Source organism: Dermacentor albipictus, chromosome 2, assembly GCF_038994185.2.
Source record: "Dermacentor albipictus isolate Rhodes 1998 colony chromosome 2, USDA_Dalb.pri_finalv2, whole genome shotgun sequence".
NCBI classification, from domain to species: Eukaryota; Metazoa; Arthropoda; class Arachnida; order Ixodida; family Ixodidae; genus Dermacentor; species Dermacentor albipictus.
The window spans coordinates 152,098,313-152,121,155 of record NC_091822.1 but is presented as its reverse complement, the minus strand read 5'-3'; the positions used below and the strand labels follow the sequence as shown (position 1 = coordinate 152,121,155).

Below are 22,843 nucleotides of genomic sequence, written 5' to 3'. Positions count from 1 at the left end.
ATGTGTACTATACAGGGTGTCTAGGCGAACAGTTTCGAAAATCTTTAAACGGTTACCTGTGGCGGATGTCACAGTTGTAGCTCAAGGGCTGGTCTGCTCAAAACGGCGGACACCACTATAAAAAAAAAGAAAGAAACGAAACGCATAATCGATTAATTAACAAAAATTCATTAATTCACTTTTAAACTAATCACGTTATGGCCCTTATTGCAATTTATAGATTCTAGCTGTGGAGTTTGGAAGGCGGATCCACTTGAATGAATTATCAGGATGATACCAGTTTTGAGATATTAATTCCCGAATTTTGTTGAGGAATGCATTGTTGTTCCAGTTAATTTGTTGAGAAAGCGTCATTTTATGCATTGGAGCACAATATTAACTGGAAAGCCATTCCATTTCTCCGCAAAGTTTGGGAATTATTATATACAAACTGGTGTCCCCTTCAGAATTCGTTCCAAGTGTATCTGCCTTGCGAACTCCACGGCTAGAATTTGTAAGTTGCAATATGGATCATAACTCAATTAGTTCAAAAGTTAATTAGTGAATTTTTCGTTAACTAGTCGATCTTGCATTTCAATATATTGTTGAAGTATTGTCCGCTGTCCCCTCTTTTGTTTTTTTATTTTTCTTCCTTTCTACGGACGAGGCCTAATATAGCCATTGTTTCTCGTCCATTCAATATCGTCACCGGAGATCTCGCGAACTCGAGAAACATTAGTGGCCCACAAAAGGCGCCACGTTGGCGCTTGCCGTCCATTCCTTAATACACCAGCGCCAGGAGGAACGCCGCAAAAAAGATATGACCGCTGTTATATGTACTGAGGTAGGTTGTGGATTTAAATATAGCGCGCGGCCCAAGACGCCTAGACGCTCGCCCCGCCGTCACACTGCACTCCAGAGGTCGTCGCCGTTATGTAGTGCAACTAATGATTAAAGGTCTGAAATATGGACCACAGATATTTCCGTAAGCGCAGTTTAGCTTGAAATCCGGAGCGTCCATCTGTTATGGTGCTTTTCAGACTTTGCTTCCTTATATATATATATATATATATATATATATACATATATATATATATATATATATATATATATATACATATATATATATATATATATATATATATATATATATATATATATATATATATATGTATATATATATATATCAACCGCCTGAAACCGCCTGAAACCGTACTACGACCCGCTCATCTTCTCCGCGCCCTGAGTCGCCAGGATGGCTACGCTTAGCTCCCGGGGCATTGTAATGAAGCAGACGCGCCCCTGTGTATGTGCCGTCTGAAGAGGAAGACGAAGGGCCGTGCCGTGATCTCGAGCGACCCCGTGCTTCGGACAGCCCTTGCAGTGCCTTGTTTTGCCTAGCGTTCCACAACGTCGTGAACGAGAATAAACCTCATCGCAATATATATATATATATATATATATATATATATATATATATATATATATATATATATATATATATATATATATATATATATATATATATATATATATATATATATATATATATATATATATATATATATACATGTGCAGGACAGAGATGACGAACTTTTTGGAAGACTTACTTGACGTTTTCGGCTAGTGGACAAGCCTAGTACAGCACTGTACTCTGACAAAGGCTGGTTATAAGTAGAGGAGGAATTGTGACGAGTTTCATTTCTGACGATCAATATTTGCTTACTATGGCTTCACTCCTTCGTGTGGAAAAAAACAGGACGAAGCGAAGCAACTTTCTCATATGCTTTGGAGTAAAGAATGGAGTCTGGAAAAACTTTCCTCCCTGACGAATGGATGGCCTCGCGACTACCGTAAACGCCGCCACTGTCCGGCCGGAATTAACCCCGCAACGCGCATATAGGCTTGCCGCCGAAGCGCTCATTGTTCACGGTCCGGCCCGCGCGGCCGCCATCCGGGGACCCGATGATGAACGACTCGCGTACTCGGCCCTCCGCCATTAGCGCTGCATCCTCCCTTTTGTTTACCTGACTGCGCCAAAACGCTCCACGCGTGGTCGGGCCCTGTCTACCGCAATCGCGTCAACGCCAACGACGCGAGAGCGCATAGTCAGCTGCGCCGCGTCGACGACCGTGTGCCCGGTTCGGTTGTTTCGATCGCGCCCCCCTTTGTGTTTGCCCCGCTCGAGAGTTTGAGCCGTCAAGCTACCTACCGAATACCGGAACTGTGCATATAGCCTATCCGACGAAAAGAATGGACTTGCGCGTGACTCTCATAAGTTGCGGTTTTGTTGTTGTTGTTGTTGTTGTTGTTGTTGTTGTTGTTGTTGTTGTTGTTGTTGTTGTTGTTGTTGTTGTTGTTGTTGTTGTTGTTGTTGTTGTTGTTGTTGTTGTTGTTGTTGTTGTTGTTGTTTTTGCGGTCGGAGACTGCAGCCTACGCGACATTAAACTGTCGTGTGGCTGTGAATTCTATACCTTTCAACACCGGCCCGAATGTGAAAGCGCCATTGGAAGTTGACTGGTCCCAAATTTTACACCCGTGCGGACGGTCTATATATTTGCCTGCTCAACTCTCCACTTGCCGACTCATTGTCCGAGCGGATTGTTTCACTGGTAAATTTTGCGGCAACGCTGTCCTCGTGATAATTAAATGTGTCTGCGCGGGAAATCGTGGTGCCCCGCTTGAGTCACGTCACACGTGTGAGCTCAGTGCGAACTATTCAAGCAACAGCAGCCGAGAGAGCACATGACGTCATGTTCTAGCGGTTGCCAGGGCGTTGCGGTACCCTTGGAAACGAGCAAGCAGGCGCAGCGGGAACGCTCTGTGCGCTTGCTCCCGAACCTACGTTGGCGCGATAGAATTTAGCAGATCTTAAACACCAGCGCCTTTGTTCCCTGGATCCAGATGTGACGCTCCGCATTACACATGCCTTACCACGATGGGAGGTGCTCTCAGTGTCGAGTCTGAACTGATGTCCAGTTTAAGTTACATGCCATAGCTGCGAGGAAATCCGGTTGTTTCGCAGAACTCCTGCTATGCATACTTTTGATCACGAATGTACGCTTCCTTATCACCCTAACATATCTAATCAGTCTCTATGCCTCTGTGTCACAGCGTCCACTGTCGAGCGGTGCACCAACGACCAGTACCAGCGCTGCCTGGGGTCCCTGGAGAGCGTGGCCAAAGGCGAGGACATCACCCTGGTCACCAGCAAGAGGGAGCTGCACCATGTCTGCAGGTGCCTACCGTCGCCTACGGGGGCTAATATATGCTCTATAATAGCGCCCTTATAGCAGACACTAGAAACGATCTCTATGAAAGTTGGTGTATATGTGTCAAGAAACGCGCATTTCCTCTAGGCTGGCGATCCAGAGCAAAAAAAAGAAAAGGTATACGTCATAGTGTATAAGGATGAAACAAGCACGATTATGATGCAGTGCTCAAAACGGCCATTGGTCAGGATGTCTAAATGCATTGGTGTGCATGCAGCAACGATGGGAATACCCAGTGAGTGCAAACGGCAGAAGTGAAGACAAAGCGAAGTACTGTTGTCACGAAAAACAAAATAATTTCGTACTAAGTGAATTCTCACAGCTGCCAAGCAGTTCGCTACCACACACGAAGCAGTCGATCGCAGTAGGTAATAAAGGAACGCAAAACATTATATGAAAAAAAAAAAACACTTTCCTCGTTGTCTGAGATCGAGATCGGAGGGAACCGTCTACTAGCTTGCACAAACAGCTCCCATCCTTGAAAGAAGTTGCCACAACTTAGGTTACGCCCCATCACAGTATATACGTCACCACACGTCTTCAGTTGCCAGCCGGATAGAGCTTCCTACAAAAGACACTAGAGGGAACTCTAGCGCTAGCGTCTATACGGAGCCGAAAGTATGACGATTCACCCAGCCTGCAAATGACAGGTAACGCATGAACTTGATCAAAGTTGCTCTTTCCGGCTTCAAAAGGCTTTGTTACTTTACAAGTTCCTCATTTTCAACACGACATTGCGTTTAAAGAAAAGTGAGACAATTTGCAATGATTACGCCCGCCCCCAGAAGCCTACTGTTGCCGCGCTCCTAGACAAAAAAAAAGCATAATTTACACTTAAGAAAAAATAATACGTAATAAATAAAGTCGCAAGAACGTCTAAAACATCAGACAGACCCACGTAGTGAACACGGTTCCCATGGTAGCAGACCGATCTCAGAGCCACACTTCTCCGCTGTAAGTTTTGTAGAAAGCTCCATGACCAGCCGATGCTTCATGCCGTGAGAAGCGATGCAAAACAGACGCGCCTTCGTCCGAGCGCTTCTACCCCGCGCACAGAGGAAGTCGGCGAGGAGTTCAAAGCGAGGTCACCGAGCCTAGCCGAACTGCGAAAGCAACCACGCGGCGATCAGCGCGGTGTGCGCATATAATACTACACCGATAACGGTACAGGCCGTGGTTGCCCGCAGGGATCGATCCCCGCAGGCCTCGCGACGCGAAAGCGCGCTCAAGGTGGGCGAGCAGTTTCCGAAACGACGACCACGACGATCTCGCGCTGCCGCGTTCCTGGGAGGGGAGGGGAGGTCGACGGTAACGTTCCGTGTGGCAGGTGCACGTCCCCGTGTCCTGACCGCCGCAAATGGCCGCAGCCGCGTGCGATCTGCATTTGCGTGCGCCGCCGCCGAATGCAACCGCGCGCGCTCCGATCGCGTGACCGGGTTGTTCGCCGCCGTCCACGCTGCATAAATCGCTTTCCGGCCCCGTCGGGGCAAACCGGTATACTGTGGCCGATCCGATCGCCGATGCCCGAGCGCTGCTCGGGGGCTTCGCTTTCTTCTTCTGCGCGTTTCGCCCGGGGCGGTCGCCAACTTTCTCCTTCTCCTTTTACCTCACTTCTCGTTTTCGTTATGGACACGATGGGGTCGAGGACTGCATATATTTCGAATGAGCTGCCAGTGACACCCTGAAAAAAAAAAAAAGAACCAGCCTTCGTGGACTCCATCGTATCAGCATCATCATCATCATCATCATCATCATCATCGTCGTCGTCGTCGTCGTCGTCGTCGTCATCATCATCATCATCATCATCATCATGTCGCGCGAAGCATGAGGCAATCGGAGCGAAATAGCCTCGCGCGTGAACGTTCCGAGACCCGCAGCTCGGCAGTATACCTCTGTTTATCCTAGCGTGAATGGTCGTGGTTAAAAGATGTCGCTATGACACAGTAGCTATGATTTATCAAACTCGTACTGTTGCAGTTTGCTGCAGAAATTTCTCGCCTCCTCGGTTACGGTCCTCCCGCATTCGACACGCACGATCCAGAAATGGCGTGGAGAGACTCGGGTAGCGAGACAGAGGGTTATTCGACCCGTTTGACCACGGCGAAACATTTCCCTCTCCATACAGAGTGCAAGGGCAGAAGATTGGTTGGGACAAGCGCAGGAGCCCCAACCAAATATCAGTGCAGCAGGCTGGAGAGGCGCAGCGCAGTCCCGGGTGCATGTGGGGGAGGCATTTCTTTGAGCTAGTGCCCAATCACCCTCTCCAAAACAAACGGGTTCCCTTCGAGCAGGAAGCGGGCTCTATTGAAAAATTAGACCGTAAGATTCCCCGCTACCGCTATGGCATGTGCACTTTCTAATGCGTGCATTTGGTTTACGCCATTTATGTATCCTGTGTGTTGGGGAAATGACCGGGCCGCAGGCATCGGCGAAGTTGGAAATCGATTATTTATTAAAACTTTGATATGGAAGCTCACTGCTGAAGGCCCCAGGCCCTTCGTTGCCCATCGCCGGTCTCGAGGCAGCAGCTCTCGTCCGCTGCTGGCCGGCGACTCTTGGACGATTCCTCTTTTCGGGCAGGCGTGTCAGCGGCGCGCGAAGAAAGGACCCCCTGCTCCACTGGCCTGTCGGTTCCCTCAAAGAGAGGGAGGTTGCCTCTCCCTCCTGAGCGTGGTTCGACGATGGGGCGGCGTATGCTTCGTTGCTGGAAGACGGTGTTCTCCTTCGTGCTGCATTAAACCATGTGCTCCAGAAAGCCGCTGGAACATCTGCACGTGCCCACGTTCGGCGCGTGGAAATCCAGGAATGCCACTAGGTCAGCGCGCGGCGTCTGCATCTGCCCCTTCCCCCCCCCCCCCCCACCCGGACAGTCGGCTCATCAATCTCGCAGGGCCAGGATCGCGACACCTAGCGCCCAACACATCTCTATGGCACACACAAAACATTCACGTACTCCGACACTGCGGCTGCATCCCTGATACGACCCTACCAGATTATTTCTTTCTATTTCTTTTTCTGAGCGACAACATTCGTAACACTGCCCTAAATAAAGGGCTGATTTTCGTGTACACCCGAAACCCCGCTGTCCTTTCTCGACAGCGTCGACGGGAAGCGCATGCCAGCTGCGGTCGCACCACAGACGCGTTTCGAGTGCCTCCGTGAGGAATGCAGGCCATCCGAACACAGCCGTGACCCAGGGGCTTCGCGAGTTCGAAAATCGCGAGCATACCGGCGGTCAGTCGATTCACGCTCCTATGAAATAGTCACTGTATACTACTTACGCTGATGCTGAGCAAGGACGCTGTTTCTAGAGGAAACTTCACTTCCGAAATCGAACTGTTCCCGCTCGGCCAGAGCGCAGTGGACGGCGAGGCCGCGATAACGACTGGATGAAAGAAAAAAAAGCAAGAAGAAAGAAGCGCTCGTAAAGGCACCCAAAGCTTTGCATGTTTTCACCTGTCATTGCTTACACTCAGTCGAACCCTTGCGTGCAAATTAACTGCGGTTACCTGGCCGTGCACAATGTCGAGTAACATTATAGGCGCGGTCGCTCGCGCGCGCTTTATATTCGCCAGCGCTTTCTCATCATTCATTGGAGTGGCCCCACATACACGTCGTGGTGGCATAGTGGCTAAGTTGTTGGGCTGCTATGAACGAGGTCGCGAGATCAAATCTCTGCCACGGCGGACGCATTTCGATGGGGACGATAGGCGAAAACACCCGTGTACTTAATTTAGGGGCACGTTAAACAACCCCAGGTGGTCCAAATTTCCGGAGTCAAGCCACTACGGCGTGCGTAATAATCAGATCGTGGTTTTGGTACGTAAGACCCCATAATTTGATTTATTTTTAGTGGCCCAAAGTGCTGACTATGCAACGCCTGCGGTTGCATGTAATTCCGTGCGGCAAATTGATTGATTGATTGATTGATTGATTGATTGATTGATTGATTGATTGATTGATTGATTGATTGATTGATTGATTGATTGATTGATTGATTGATTGATTGATTGATTGATTGATTGATTGATTGATTGATTGATTGATTGCGTTCTCGAGGGTATTTCGAGGTCAGTGTGAGACGCCACGGTGAACGAGCCGCAGTATTCAATTTAACGACCCAAAAGTTCTGACGAGCAACGACTGCATCGGGCTTCATTTTTTTTTTTTTCGAAACGCGATCTTCGCAATGACTCGGCATGATCCCGAATGCATTTCCCGCCCTGCCGTTGCCGACGCAGGAAGCTGAAGCGCGTGGTGGACTGCGTGGACGAGCACACGGCGCAGTGCTTCGACGCGACGTTGCAGCGCCTCTTCAACCAGGTGGTGGCCGGCGCCAAGGAGACCATCGCCGAAGTATGCCTGCCGGGAGACACGCAGGACGGTGGGCCCTTCTTTTTTTAAACCGTTTTACTGCAGCCTGCTTGCCAGCGTACGGTTTTACAGGTATGCTGATGCTGCGCACTTGAGCAGCGCGCCTGGGAAAACACCGGTCGCGCAAGCATGAATGGTTGGCTGAAGCGTATATCCTCATCATCAGATAGATTGTGTGACCATGTTTTCTCAAGTAGCGCTCCTTAACTAATCGTAGATTCCGTTTAGTTGGGGGATCAGGTATCGGGAAAAGTTTTCAACTAGCAATAGTCGCCCCTCAGTTATCACTTCATTGGGTACGACACCGCCTCTGCGCAAAGCCGGGACGACGTGAAATACCGTCGGCCATGGCAATTTTTGGCAGGCCCTACGCCTGGTATGCACTTCTGCAGGTACAGGTTTTTCCCCACCAATTATTTTTGCCTTTGCTTTCGGGAATGACGGGGAAGTAGTCGGCCAGGGGATCAGGTTAGAAGAGTGCTTCTTGCGACTGCATAACTAGACACCCTCTATAACCCTCCGCACGCGAATTGCGCATACGCCGTCGATAGCGGGACAGCACGGCGGCGGCGGTGGCGTGAGTGCGCCTCGTCCGTCCGTATAACTGTTGTAGCAGTAAAGATGCCAGTTCTAGCGCCAGGCTCGCTCTACTTCCCCCTATTCTTCCCCACCGATGCTTCAATCAGCACTAATACGCGCAAACAATTAAATGTTTCCAAGAGGTAAACAGGCAACGCGCACTTAAGGGAAAAGAAACAATTAGTCAGATGAGTTAACTAAAATAAGTCAAAATACATATCCTAATATACGCATCCAAATTACTGAAACGTGAGAAGACGCGCGGCAGCGACGTGCTTGTTACATCGAACAGCTATAGACGTGGGTCTTGTAATTGCAACAGCTTCAAAGGCTCTTTCTCTTAAGAACCACTGTTTCGTTATGGCTAAACTATTCTTTACGCCTGCAATGTGCGGTCAAGCAATTTGAATCTTTGATTGCCTTATCTGTCGTCCCAAAAACTATTTAAAAAGTTATACATCTTCGTGGTGTACGCACGCCACTGTAATGTAAATGCTGGCCGCTGTGTCGACTTGGGCTGGTCCGGCTACGCTTGCTAGTAGCTATAAAATCAGTACTACTCACGCAAACAGCGACTCCAAATATTTCATTGAAGCCAGAACTAGCTGAGGAGATAATAATGCATGGGTTAGCTTATTATAGATAATAAGAATGGGTTAGAGTGTGTGCGTTTTTTTGTGTGCGTGCGTGCGTGCGTGCGTGCGTGCGTGCGTGCGTGCGTGCGTGCGTGCGTGCGTGCGTGCGTGCGTGCGTGCGTGCGTGCGTGCGTGCGTGTAATCGCTTCAGCGCAGCCTTCCATCTCTACATCCGTTTGTTGTGCTTTTCCCCTGTAAAGCGTGCAGCACCTTTGACGCATAAGCTTGCAACAAAGCCAGTTCTGTTGTTGCTGTTTCGTGTATTGTTTTGTGCCTCAGTGCTAGGCCTTATTCCTAGGCGCCAGCGGGGCATCTAGGGTCCCGAAAAGCCGAGACATGACTATCGAGCACCGATGCGAGTGCTTATTGAAGAATTTGCTCCATCTCTCTAGCGACAGTGTTCAGGAGCCTTTCGGAGATGACCGCATTTTGCGTAGCGATGTAGTAATTAACCCCATTGCGTTTCGCTATAACTGATGCGTGATGCGGAGGTGAGTTTCGCCTGCGCACGAACTGCCTCTCGTTGTTCTCACGAGGACTGACGGAAGATTTTGGATGAACTGGAACTATTGATATGTTGAATCGAGCAGCTGCAAGTCAACAGTATACTGCAGCCATAACATCATACCTGGAAATTAGGTTTGTTACTGAGAACTCCACCGGTCAAATTGTTGTAGAGCAAGGTTGAACTTGCGCTTACATTCGTAATCTTATCGAAACGAGAGGAAGTGAAAGAAAAATATTACTTTCCGCCAGTGACGATCGAGCCGACAGGCTCCACGTGGTACGTGCGGTGCTCTTCCGCACCTCTCGTGTAGAGACAGTGGGTTCGGTTCCCACCAGTGGCAGGTAATCCTTTCTTTTTTTATTTTTTTGGCTGTCTCACTGAATGCAAAGTTATCCTTCCCTTACAACACAATTCACGAACGGCAAGAAACAACTTCCTTTTATGCATTTCCCGCATCGCGGTATGTGGGGCTTCAGATGAGTGTGCAGGAAACAAAAGGAAACTTAAGGTGCACTGCTCCATCTACTACGAACAAATACGTATCCCAATCCGTCGCTCTTACATAAAATCTATCTGTATACTTACACCGATGGTACTTGCCGCGATTGTGGAGAAATAGCCACGTTAGAACGCATGCTCTGGAGGTGTGCCCGGTCACGTTCGATCACCGATAACAGCTCGGCTAGATGGGAGGCGATTCTCCGCAGCCCCTCTTCTGGCCGACCAACTTAGGGATTTATCGACTTTTTGGGTAATTGGAAGTAGAGGTGGACAGTCTCGAGTCATCAAAAAAGAAAGGGAGAGAATCAGAGAGGACAAATTGGATAGTTAAGATGGAAATAAAAAGAAAGGTTCATGAAGTTTTGCTAAGAAGAAAATCAGGGAATCCGAGTAAATTTGAGTGTGAAGAGGTGGGCAAGGGCTCGTTACGGGAATAGATAACGTTGCGATATGAAGACAGAAGTTTAAGGTAGAATAACGTAAATATAGGGCCAGGTGCAATAGATGTTGTACAACCTGACTAGCTCAATCAGACGAACCGTTGACTGTTGGTCACCACTGCGTTTCAAAGGGAAACATCGTTAGAAATCGTCATCGTTGAATCAAGCTGCAGTGTGGAGCGGAGGGTTGTTCTTTAGAATACTGTAGTTAGCGCCCACCCAAATGGTGTAAGAAACGCATAAAAAGACGCTCTCGTCCCCCAAATTTCCTCCTCCCCTTCCATCAAGTTCCGCAAAGTGACGTGCCTTAGATTGCGTCAGGTTGCGCCTGGAACAAGCTCGGCAGCAGTCTCCTGCGAATTTCAGAACACTAACGAAAAAAAGGAAAACGAAGAAAAATGCATGCGGGAGCCTCCCCTCTGATTGACGTAATTCAATGCACGGTCAATCTAGGATCACTCCGTTCTCATAGGCGAACTCGAGTTGCGTAAACTTGATAGGGTGGCACTCCTTGCTTGAGGCACATATTTCAAAAGGAAAAAGAAAGTAAATCACGAAATTCGAAGTGCCGCTTCGCGTCAAGCCCGCCGGTCAATCTGAGTATTTTTCGAAGAACGAGCGCCGATCAGGTTTACACTGCAGCAAGCAGCAAAAATATTTTTCCTCCATTTTATTTTGCAGCAGTATACATGAGACTGTCTTATGTGTAGCCGACAGACAGTGAAACCAAGGAAAGCGACGGGGAAATAACATATTTTAATTGTAATGGACAACAAGGTTCGGGAGGCGTTGTGCGTGGAGTCTAAGTAAATCTGACTATTTTCTGAGAGCTCTTGTTTTATGCTTCCATGCATTCGCCATTCAATAACAGCAGTTCAGTTTCACAATTACTGCGAGAAATTACGACGGTTCCACCACAGCCATCCATAGCTCAACGGGATGACACTTCAACACGTTTGCTGTAGGCGCTACTGTTAGTTCAAACTGAATTTTTTTCCCACCGACTCCACTTACACACACGCCTGAGTTTAAGAAAAGAAAGGAGAAGAAATGGCGGGAAAAGAGGGGTGGGGAGGGGGGGGGGCAGATATGCCTATCAGAGCGCTTGATGCGAGTGTTTCCGACCTTCGAAGACCTTTCCAATTCGAGGAACTAGGACGAAACGAGTCGAATATCACCATGGCTTAAAAGCACAGATAAGTTTGAAGCCCCACGGTCAAAATCCGAAACCACTCTTTTTCGCGGAGTGGGCTATCAATCAAAATAAGGAAGTTTCGCAATAGCTGTCATACAGTGAACGCATGGGCTCGCAAATTTCTCCTCTTTCTCTCTCTCTCTCTCTCTTTAAATATATATCTGAAGCTGCGATGTCGAGTGGGAGTTTTGAATACGAAACGCGAGTACCAAATGTGATGCTGGTGATTGATAGTCAATACTATTAAGGCGAAATTATGCAGTGCGATGCTTGCTTGGAAGAGCACTCGCATAACCATTAAGTAAAACTATATTCCACGCAACGTTATACGCACGATTAAAGCGAAAGTAAAAATAGTGCCTTTCCATCACGACGGAAGATTTGGGGCTTGCATGTCTACCCGTGACGTGGATAAATATATTGAGTTTTGTTTATACAGTCCCGAGGCCAGCTAGACGATTGCGCGATCGACGCTGTGTATGAGTGAGCGATAAGGACGCAATTCAGGAACACAGTTGTTAGGGCCGTTGGGTGAAGGTATGCACTGTGTGCACAGTGTATACCTTACACATTGTAAACCGAAATTTGTGCGCAAGTGCTGGATACGTGCAATCTTTCGCACGACCGCACGCGTGCGGTGCGGCTTGCGCCAATGGGCGGCTCGAGCGTAAATCGGCCCTAAGCAGTTGCCGCCGGAGAAACGCCCCCTCCCCCTTCCTCCTCCTTCGCCTCACCCCCGTGCCGCGGGCCTGACCGGAGAGGGCGCGGTTCCGCTCCGCTTTCCTCGCTCGCGCACACGCAAGATTGAACCGCGTTCGCTGGCTCACCGTCGCACGCTTTCACTCGCACATGCACCATACACTCTTAAAACGGTTGCACCCCTCGGGGCGTATATTTGTCCCACAAGAATAATCGTCATCTGCCTTGCTTGCGTGTCCTTTCCTGAAAACTCGGCGCTCGCTACTTTCCTGTCGAGAGTGCTGCGTCACACTGATAACGCGCATGCCGTTCGTGACTGGGAAGTACCGGGCTCGCCGCGTTAAAGAAAGGAAACGCGGGCAGCACGGATGACGATTATTGTTGTGGGACAAGATACGCCCCAAAGGGTGTAAATTTTTCTAAGAGTGTACGGCGCTCGGCGACGATCTTATCGTCCTTGGACTTTATAATGAACCTCACGCCGACGCCGACGGCAGAAATGCGCCTGGAGTGTCCATATGGTTGCTATCGCAATAAAAGCGCGTCACTGCTGAGAGTAGGGAAGCTGTCAACATATACGTCAGCGGCAGTGAACAGGGACTCAAAATAAGACCTACAAATTAAAAAAAAGACAGCAGGATTCAACAATTCCTGCGACCCTGATTGGTGCGTACGGTTCCCGACTATGCATTGAAACAATCACCTGAGTTCGTTCCTCAGGGGTGGAGGTCTGCAAAGCTTTACTTTTTTTTTTTGTTCGCAGTGCAAGGGGTGTCCCCCAGCGGCGGTCGCCTCTGAGGGATAAAAACAGGTCTCGAAGGCTATGATTTTGCGTGCTGCATGTGACGGAAGTGATTTCGCAACTGGAAACACGTAATGGTTGTCACGTTTTAACCACCAGCAATGGCGAGGGTGATGCTGAGAATGAAGAGGCAGTCTGACGCACGTGCAGGTAAAATGGCGACGATGGCGTTGCAGAAGGACGCTATGATCGTTCTTTCCAGATTTAAGCTTTACTGTCAGTAAAAAAAAAAAACCGTGCCTGATTATAAAGCAGCCTTGAAAAGTCGGGCAGTACCGAGACCCGAGCCGCAAACACTGTTATTTTTGTTTTTTTCTTTACTGAGCTCAGCTTTGTATGCAACCGCGCATGTTTGCACACGTCATGCGAGGTGCCTCGCACGCTTTCGCTACGTTCATCGTCCTCTCAAATGTCGCGCGTTATTATAATGAGCTTTAGCTGCACAAAAAGTGCTGACGGGCCATCGGTATATAGCTCGGGGCCATTCTGCGCTTCGTTTAATTTGAGAACTCACAGGTAACCCTCGCTGCTGGTGCCCTTCTTTCTTTCTTTCTTTCTTTCTTTCTTTCTTTCTTTCTTTCTTTCTTTCTTTCTTTCTTTCTTTCTTTCTTTCTTTGTTTCTTAATGTTTTATTACGCGAAATGTTCCGCCGACGTAGCCGCCAATCTGTTCCTTTCCTTTACGTCACGTGAGTCGGCCCGTAAGTTTATTCCTTTCTCTTTTATTTCCACCAACCTCCTTTGTCAGGGACCACGTACCAGGAAGCCACCGGTCCACCAGCGCCACGGGACATGCACGCATGTTTTATCTTCGACGTGCATCTGAGATATCTGTGCACGCTAACAGCACTGTGAGAAAGTGCAAAGTAAAAGCAAAAATACAAAAAAATAATTGCTTTGGGCTATAATCTGTACAAACAAGGGGATCGCCGCAATGTCACAGTGCGTAGAATAGCCTCCCTTTTCCACCCACCCAAAGAAAAAGAAGCTAAGAAAAGTGTTAAGAAAGAAAGAAACATAAGGGCCTGGTAGAGGAGCTCCTAGATTATTGAAATTCTAGCCTCGCAACCGCGCTGCAGTCGACAGGTGGCTCATGTTTCGTAAACACATCCCTCCCCTCGACCCCGTCAGGTTTTCAGGCGCACTTTTTTAAGAGACTGCGAATTTCCCAGAAGCATAACAACAGGCGGTGGCTGCCGGAGCGACGCGACGCTTTGCAAATCTGCGAAGGTCAATATTGGCTTCCACTCGGAAAGCGGCCTTTGTGGAACTTTCCCTGGTGTATTGCATAGTCTTTGGTGTTGTTGCTGTTGTTGTTATCGTTCGTAAACGCCGCGATCACATAAGGCTTATCAAAGTGTTTTTCACTAAACGTGTGGCTTTCGCTTTGGCGGGGCGCTATGCGATCACAAAATGGAACAGAAGTTGAGCTCCACATTTATCGTCATTTTTTTTGTACAACATTCACCCGGAACTCCAGTCGAGACTACCGCAACCTTTACCGCGGCATCTGGAACCCAGTATTATCGGCTTAAGGCTGTTTCACATGGCGCGATTGGGGCGAAAAAAATCGCTCAGCCGCGCACGTCGCAGAGCGATTTTCGCTGACAGCTTTCACATGCGTTTGCGGCAGCGCCATTTCCGTCGCAGTGATGCGCAAAGTTGCTGCCTGCATCGTTAAATAAAAACAACATGGAAACTAGTCAAAAATCGCAGCGACTCAGCGACGGCGCGACCAACTTGTTGGAATCCAGTCGCGCAGAGCCCACGACCTCGCGGAGGCCGCTAAGCGACAGAATTGGCTGTGTCGCTGTATGAAAATCGCGTCATGTGAAACAGCCTTTAGACTACACGTTGGGTGATTGAACATAATTAATTTTTGCAATGGCCAAACTACATGTTGATATTGCGACCACTGCGGTGCCATGGAGTATAAATAGAGCACATCTTGCTCGAGTGTCCAACTTACAGAGACGAATGACAACGATATTGAAAAAGTTTGACCAACACTCCTTGAGTTAAAAAGCGGAAGCTGGGATCCCTTGGTCCTGCCCATCCAAGCAGCACGAAGCCCTGAAATTGTTGTATTTCCATAGTGACTCAATCTGCTTGCTCTTTAAACTGGGACACGTCCAGTTCATCGCATCAAAAAAAAAATTAGTTTTTTCGCATTACCCGCCAAAGTTTACGAGATCACCTGCCTTTGTAGCCTAGCTAGGACAGTTACCCTGCTGCTGATAATATCACAGGAGCTGCACCTTTCTCTTTTTTACATATATATTTTCTTTCTATTCTTCTGCCCACCTTCCTCAAGGGAATTTCTTCCGTTCTGTCCAATTTCCTGCGGAGCAGCAGGTAGGGCTATATACACCGACTAAGCACTCTGCTTTTCAATAGAGCTCTCTCTCTCTCTCTCTCGCTTAATTCGCATTCTCGAAAATGGTTGTACATACACACTCGGTATTTCAATGACCTGACGTAACTGCGCACAAAATTTGGAAACGGTTGGATATTATATATATATATATATATATATATATATATATATATATATATATATATATATATATATATATATATATATATATATATATATATATATATATGCGCGCTTATGTTGCTTGAACGAGTGTAAATTCGAAAATAAACTGAACTGCACTGAGATGGAATGAACACATTTTGAGGCAGCTGCAGAGCACAGGCTTGCTTGCTTGCTTATTCCTTATCTCCCGCACTTCAGACAAAGTGTACTAGGAGGCATTCATTCATGATGTTATCTTTCTTTCTTCCTTTCTTTCCTTCTTTCTTTCTTTCTTTCTTTCTAGCTTAAGAACAGACACACAGCTCCTAACAACAAAACATCTATGTATCTATTCCTATTCCGCACCCCTCGTTTGACGAATACCGCAATGTCAGCGCTTTTCGCCTTCGGAACCAATTTTCGCGCAACTGTGTTCCCTTCCCGCCATTACTCGCTCTTTTTCCTGTCAACCTGAACAACTCTATCATTTAGTTTCGTCCCATATCGACACAAGAACCTTTTAAATTCCCTTTCCACATTCCCGCATAAGGTGTCCTATATAGACCGAAAGTTCAAGTGCTCTGCATTCTCAGCAGCGTTTCGAATTTTCTTTTTTTTTTCCCGGTACCGTCTTCCCGTATGCCATCAAGCGCTGGGTTCTAGTCAACCTGACGAAGTCATATAACCAGAAGGACTTATTTTTCGTTTCAGTCTAATTTTCGCTTTCGCCCCTTTTGCTTGTAACGCTGAGCTCTAAGGCGCTAGTTCTTTTGCGAGCTCTTGCGAACGTACTTTCGAAAACGCTTCATCGAGCGTGTCTCTTCTTGGCTGAAACGGAAGGAACGAACGTGGGCTTACAGGGCGCAGCCGCTCTTTGCCTGCGTGCTCGCAAAGATGAACGCTGCGTGCTTGTTGCACTTGATATTTTTCCAGCTTAAAGCGGTGTCGCGTTATTCACTGCTGTCGTGCCCGATATGAGGACGCGCCTTGACAATTCTTTGAAGCGACAAAAGCATTCGTGAGGCGCTTGAAAGAGAATGACCGAAACAACTGCTAGGCGGCGTGAGCGACTTGCAGAATTTCTGGAATTCCCGTATTCCCTGAGCCGGCGTGCTCGCCCTCTTACGCACAGTGCCAAGATAAAAGGTTTCCTGTTGCATGAGCGTCAGTTCTATGTGTCAGGGTGCTCTGCGCGATAAAACTGCGCGTAAGTACATTCTAGTTCTCAGCGATTCGATGTTCATAAGTTCGCATCCGTACTCTGAGATGCTGCCCTAAAATTTTTGCTCTCGTTGCTGTTACAGGTTCAGGCGCGGCGGACTTTAAATATTGCTTACATCATATAGCCCGTTCTAGCACTTTCGTAGTTTAGACATACAGGGTGTGTGTGTGTGTGTGTGTGTGTGTGTGTGTGTGTGTGTGTGTGTGTGTGTGTGTGTGTGTGTGTGTGTGTGTGCGCGCGTGTGTGTGTGTGTGTGTGTGTGTGTGTGTGTGTGCGTGCGTGCGTGCGTGCGTGCGTGCGTGCGTGCGTGCGAGAGTGTGTGAATGAGTGAGCGAGCGAGATAGCGCGTGAGCCAATGATTGAGTGAGTGGGACAGTGAGTCAATCAGTCCGTAACTGAATAAGTGAGTGGAAGAGAGACAGAGTGAGTGAGTGAGTGAGTGAGTGAGTGAGTGAGTGAGTGAGTGAGTGAGTGAGTGAGTGAGTGAGTGAGTGAGTGAGTGAGTGAGTGAGTGAGTGAGTGAGTGAGTGAGTGAGTGAGTGAGTGAGTGAGTGAGTGAGTGAGTGAGTGAGTGAGTGAGTGAGTGAGTGAGTGAGTGAGTGAGTGAGTGAGTGAGTGAGTGAGTGAGTGAGTGAGTGAGTGAGTGAGTGAGTGAGTGAGTGAGTGAGTGAGTGCTCTGTATCACTGCCGGTCGTTGTTGCAGCGGTTTCATATTGGCAATGTCATCATGTTGTCTTGAGCAGGAAACTAAATCTTCAATATGCTTATAAAAATAATTTTAAATATTTGAGGCACCACTTTCGTCTTCCATGATGAGGATGATGATGATAATAATGATAAAAAACGTTTATTTGCTCTATTTTACAGTGGTTTTTGCGGCTTCAGATGGAGTCTTCGATCTTCTCTTCAGGGTCGGTTTCCCTAGTTCAGGGCTCCGCTGAGGGTAGCTGCCCTGCGTGCACGCCTTACTAGGCCTTGTGGGACTTTCAGGATGTCGCTGGATATCATCCTGTCCCACTGTTCCGCACTCGGGTTTTCTACTATGGCTAGCTCATCTATTTTTTTGGCAAGCCCATGTGGTATGGTATATGGCTGGTTTGTCTCCACACCACGGGCACTTCCTCTATTACTGTGTGGGGTAGATTTTGCTTAGCATGTTTAGGCACGGAAATGTTCCCGTTTGTAGCTGTCGCCATGCTACGGCGTCTTCTCTATTTAGTTGTTTGTGAGGGGGCGGGTATTTTCGTCTGATCCCTATGTAGTAGTTTAGCATCTCTGAATAGCTTTGGGCTACCGGCTCGGGTTCCTCAGTGGGGTCGAGATTGTTGGATGCTCGGTTTGTTGCGTGCCCTCGAGCTATCCTATCCGCCTCCTGATTTCCCGTAATGTCGGTATGTCCCGGCACCAAACTATTGTGTGTTTGGCCTGGTTGTTGACGGTTTTGCCACTTGAGTGGAGGATGCGGAGCGTGCTGTGGCTGATTCTGCCGAGTCTGTCATTTTTCAAAAATTGACTCTCTATAAACAACTTTGCCACTTGAACATACCGCTATACCCATTACATGACCTACCCAGCTTTTTTTTATTTATTTAACGTCAACTGCAATCTCAGCTAGCCCCGTTTGCTCTCTTCCTATCCTCTAAGGTTACGCGTAACATTTTTAATGGCATGAGCGTCGAGTGACACTCTTGTTTCTTGCGCAGCACTTCCGGTTCACCTCCGGAGACGACCGGTGACGAGATTCAACATAAATCAGAAAAAATTGAAAAAAAATTGTACAGTACGAAATTCGTGGGTTTCTTCATAGATGCAATCAGAGCATAAGTTTACTTACAAGTTCAGTTACTGAAGTATCTGGAATAATAAGAAATAATTAGAAATACCGGATTGCCGCACACTAAAGCGCAGAATCGTAGACTTTAGAGACCGACCACGTGAGCACGACTTTGGCGAAATTCCTGAAAACCCGGAAGTAGAAAGCGGACGTAATGACGTTAATAATGACGTCGTACACAAGGAGTGATATTTAACAGGCTAATTAATGAAAAAACAGTTGCGTGGTATAGACTAAAACATCTGCCTAGCGGAGTGGATGTGACGTCACTCCCTGCTTTCTCGCTTCTCCTTTCCCGGCGCTCACCTACTCGCTCGCTCGCTTGCTCGCAACAGCTGCACACACGCGCTCGTTACATGTTCTGACGTCAGCACTGGAGAGGGTGGCTAAAGTGCGCTTCGTGCCCCGCTCGCTAGGGGGCTAGGCCCCGACAGATGGCGCGCGCTGCGCTTCCTCCTCGCCCTCCTTCACTCTTCGTCCACATATCGTGCCAGGGGAAAGACGCTTGCTCACTTAGCCTATAGAACACTAACGCCGAGGTGCGAGTGCGACTAAGAGACACCTGAATCAAAGATAAGGGTCGCCTGCCATTTTCTTTTATTTGTTCCATCCCTCAATGAGTGCTTGGTGTTATCTTACATACAGAAAACTATTTGGTTAGAGTGTGAATACGATTCGCCGCGATGTTACAAATATTCGCCACCTAGCTTTCTGTTGCGCAAGAATGCTCAGCCTGGCGTATCAAGTACTGGTACACAGGGTACAGTTAAAGAAGGAAAGGCAGGCCAGTATTCGCAAAATTCTCTTCATCCTCATCATCATCAGCCTGGTTACGCCCACTGCAGGGCAAAGGCCTCTCCCATACTTCTCCAACCACCCCGGTCATGTACTAATTGTGGCCATGTTTTCCCTGCAAAATTCTTAAAATCCTCTTATACTGTAGTTATTCGTAAGAGGAAACTCAAGCCAATTCTGATGCTGGACATATCACTAGCGAAGGCGGCCAGTCAATGGCAAAACGCATTTACGAACGTAACGCTTTTATGAATACGGGACCAGATATCTTTTTGTGTGTAGGCCGCCATAGTGTGCGCGTAGGGGACCACAAGGACGAAACATGCTTTAAAATTATTAGCTCTATTTACGCAGATGGCGCATGTAGGTGGCGCCAGTTGCCTCTCTTTCTACAAGTGCTTATCTATCCAGCATTTGGCCTAGATCTCCTTAAGCTTCTTACCTTTAAACTCATATCCTTAAGCCTTAAAACTTCGATGTCTACCTGGCACAGTTACCTACGCCTGTAACGGATACGTTCCTTTCGATCTCATCCTATCAAGCCGGTCTTCTCCCATCAGAATGGGGCCTCCGCGACCGAGGTCGAACCCAGGATCTCCTTCTAAGCAGCGCAGCGCCGCAGCCACGAAGCTGGCGCGGCTTGTGAGAGGGGAATCGTGCAAATAAATACGTTTGAACAACGACATCCCATTGTATCCCTTGTATGGTTGAACGATATTTTTGTATGAAACCCTATGCCGTCGACCAGATTTCTCGGGTGCGATTTCCTGCTCCATCTCCCGCGGACTGGCGGCGTTCTAGGCGAATCGAACGGGGGATACGACGCGCACGCTCGCAGCTATTAGCAATCGTTCACCGCACGCGAGCACTTACACGTGCAGGAGGACCGGCACGCGGAGAGAGAACCGCACGCGAGCCATTTCGACAATGACGAGACCGCTTTTCCCCAAATCGTGAAAGGAATGGCGGGAGGCGGGGGTTATAGGGAGTTCGGGAGAGGGGCGTTGGCTTACGAGGATGATGAGCACCGGCGGCGCTCGCTTCGTTCGTCCCGCGCCGCTGCAGATTGCTCGCCGAGAGCTTTCCTCCGGCGCGCCGTCGGGGTCTGCGCGCGACGCAATGCATGCTCGCGCGTGCTGGCCTCTTTCTTCCGAATTGCGTGCAGAACGGAACGGAACGAATGTTAAACGGTGCCCCGTATTCGGTGCCCCGCATTCGGCGAATTCTCTCTTACGCTAGAAGTGTTCGCTCGTAAGAGCGTGAGCCCGGGGTGGGACCGATCGCCGTGTTGAACGACCCCAGCTCCACCAGAATGTCGCAGGTATAGAGAGATGACTATAAATGTGTTTACAGGTTATTGACAATGGTTACAGGTTATTACAGGTTACAGGTAAATGTATTACAGGTTATTGAATGTCCTAAGGTCTAGCCTATAGTGACCCCGGCGCGTCTTCTTCGTAGCTGTCGCTCTGCCCGGTGACGATATAATTATCGATGGCGGCCGCGGCCAATGGCAAACAGCGCTTTACGAGGGGAACGCGTCGTGAATGCGGCGCCAGAGGCCGAGGTTGCGCCGCTTTTTTTACTTAAGTGTTCTCTATCATTGTTTGTCCACTATCGCTATCCATATGCTCACTACCGCGACTGACTGCCGGCCACTTGGTCTTACGACCTGTTATAACTTACGAACGGCTCTGTAAACGTGGACGCAGGCAGGGCACAACCGTGCACGACTGACCTCGAGGAGTCCGAACGCGGGCATAGATAGATTTGGAAGTAAAATAGAGATAAACCCTGACAGAACGGAGCACGTTATTGCAGTAAGGTTTCTTTTTTTTTCGGTTACGTTTGTTCATATAAGAGAGCATGTCAGCCAGTCGGGATGCCGAACAAATATTTAGCGAAGGCGGCTGGCCAATCGAAAGCATGCATTTACGAGCAAGACACCTTGCACATTAGGCGCCCTTGCTTATTCGCAAAATAATATTACGCTAGAATATTTAATAAGGAGCAAATTCCATCTAATCCGTAGGCTAGACACACTGCGAGCGAAGGCTGCCAGCCTATGGGAAGGATTATACTTAAGAACGAAAACCTTCATGGATTCGTTCCCAGGACGCCGTATACAAGGCTATAACATGGGCTACTGAGGCTACTGAGATCGCCATACTATAGTGGAAAGCTTCGGATAAGTTGCGACCATCTTATGTTCTTCAATGTTCGCGCAAATATGTGTGAACAATTGTTTTCACACTGCGGATGCATTCGGTTATCCGACCGCCTGGACCAGTTTATTGAACCTGCGGCCCCGTGCTTGATGCAGCTGGACGACGTAGCCACTGAGCCGCTATGAAGTCTATAATACATTACACTGACTATATAGGGCGTCCCATCTAACGTAAGCAAAGCTGTTCAAAGTAAAAGAAATAGGTTTTAAAACATACACATGGTGCGAGATACGATTTTAAGAACTATACGATGTTCGGTCATCAGACCTCTGACGATCGAACACCGTAGGTCTTATAGTTCTATCTTACACAGTATATTTTTTCTATATATTTTTTTGTCATCGAACAGCCTGGATACCCTAAGCTGGCACAGACGGTACAACTTCGGCGATTCTGCATGCAACTAGAGGGCACGTCGGTTGCGGCAGCACGCGTCAGCCGCACTCGCGCGAACGCGTTCGCGAGGGGGGGGGGGGGGGCGAAATACCCGATTGTCGTGACTGTGCGGTTCCGACGCCGCGCTACGCTCGCCGTAATTGCGCCGGCCGAAGCTCGCGCAGGCGCAATTAAAAACGAGCCGTCATCGTTTCGGCTCCCCGGGTGAGTGTGTGTGTGTGAGTCGATGAGCCGAGGCGCGCGTTTCGTCTCGCGCGACGGAATCTGCTCGCGCCTGTCTGCGGTCGCCTCGCGCTCTATACGAGAAACGCACGGTTATTATGGGTTATTATCGGCGTAGCGCGCCGCGAACGAAAGCGGCGCGTGTACTCACTCCGATAATTCCGGGCAGCACCGGCAGGTGGCGCCAAAAGAGCCTCGATGGGCGCGTGCGCGCGCATGTGCTGTGCAGTCGTTGCTTGCCCTCGCTTTTTTTTAGAGCGGCACGCTGCTCTTCGAATGCAGAGACCTTGCAGTACCGTTTCAGCGCGTACAGACGAGGACGCAAGGAGCCACACGAAAGAGACAGACACGGAGCTGACGATGACCTGCTCCTGACGCTCCCGATTTCTTTCGCGTGCCTTCTTGCGTCCTTGTCTCTGCGCGCTACGATAGTATACTGCAAGATTTCATACTAGCGCGCCCCCGTTGAAACCCTAGTTTTATTTATTTATTTATTTATTTATTTATTTATTTATTTATTTATTTATTTATTTATTTATTTATTTATTTATTTATTTATTTATTTATTTATTTAGTACATACTGCAGACCACATTGTGGTCCTTGCAGGACGGGCAGACATTGAGTACAAGACCTATATACA

At 48.4% G+C, this 22,843-nt stretch overlaps 1 protein-coding gene and 1 non-coding gene across 2 annotated transcripts in view; one reads left to right on the top strand and one right to left on the bottom strand.

Moving 5' to 3' along the window:
* Positions 1-22,843, top strand: part of LOC135899884 (uncharacterized) — a 285,314-nt gene that overhangs the window by 236,915 nt on the left and 25,556 nt on the right. Inside the window, exons 2-3 of the mRNA XM_070533328.1 lie at positions 3,094-3,217; positions 7,493-7,635. Coding sequence (XP_070389429.1) covers positions 3,094-3,217; positions 7,493-7,635 — 267 coding nt within the window. The remainder of the gene's footprint in view (positions 1-3,093; positions 3,218-7,492; positions 7,636-22,843) is intronic.
* Positions 7,800-7,947, bottom strand: LOC135899920 (U4 spliceosomal RNA). The gene has a single exon (XR_011512370.1). It is a non-coding gene; the product is annotated as a U4 spliceosomal RNA (small nuclear RNA).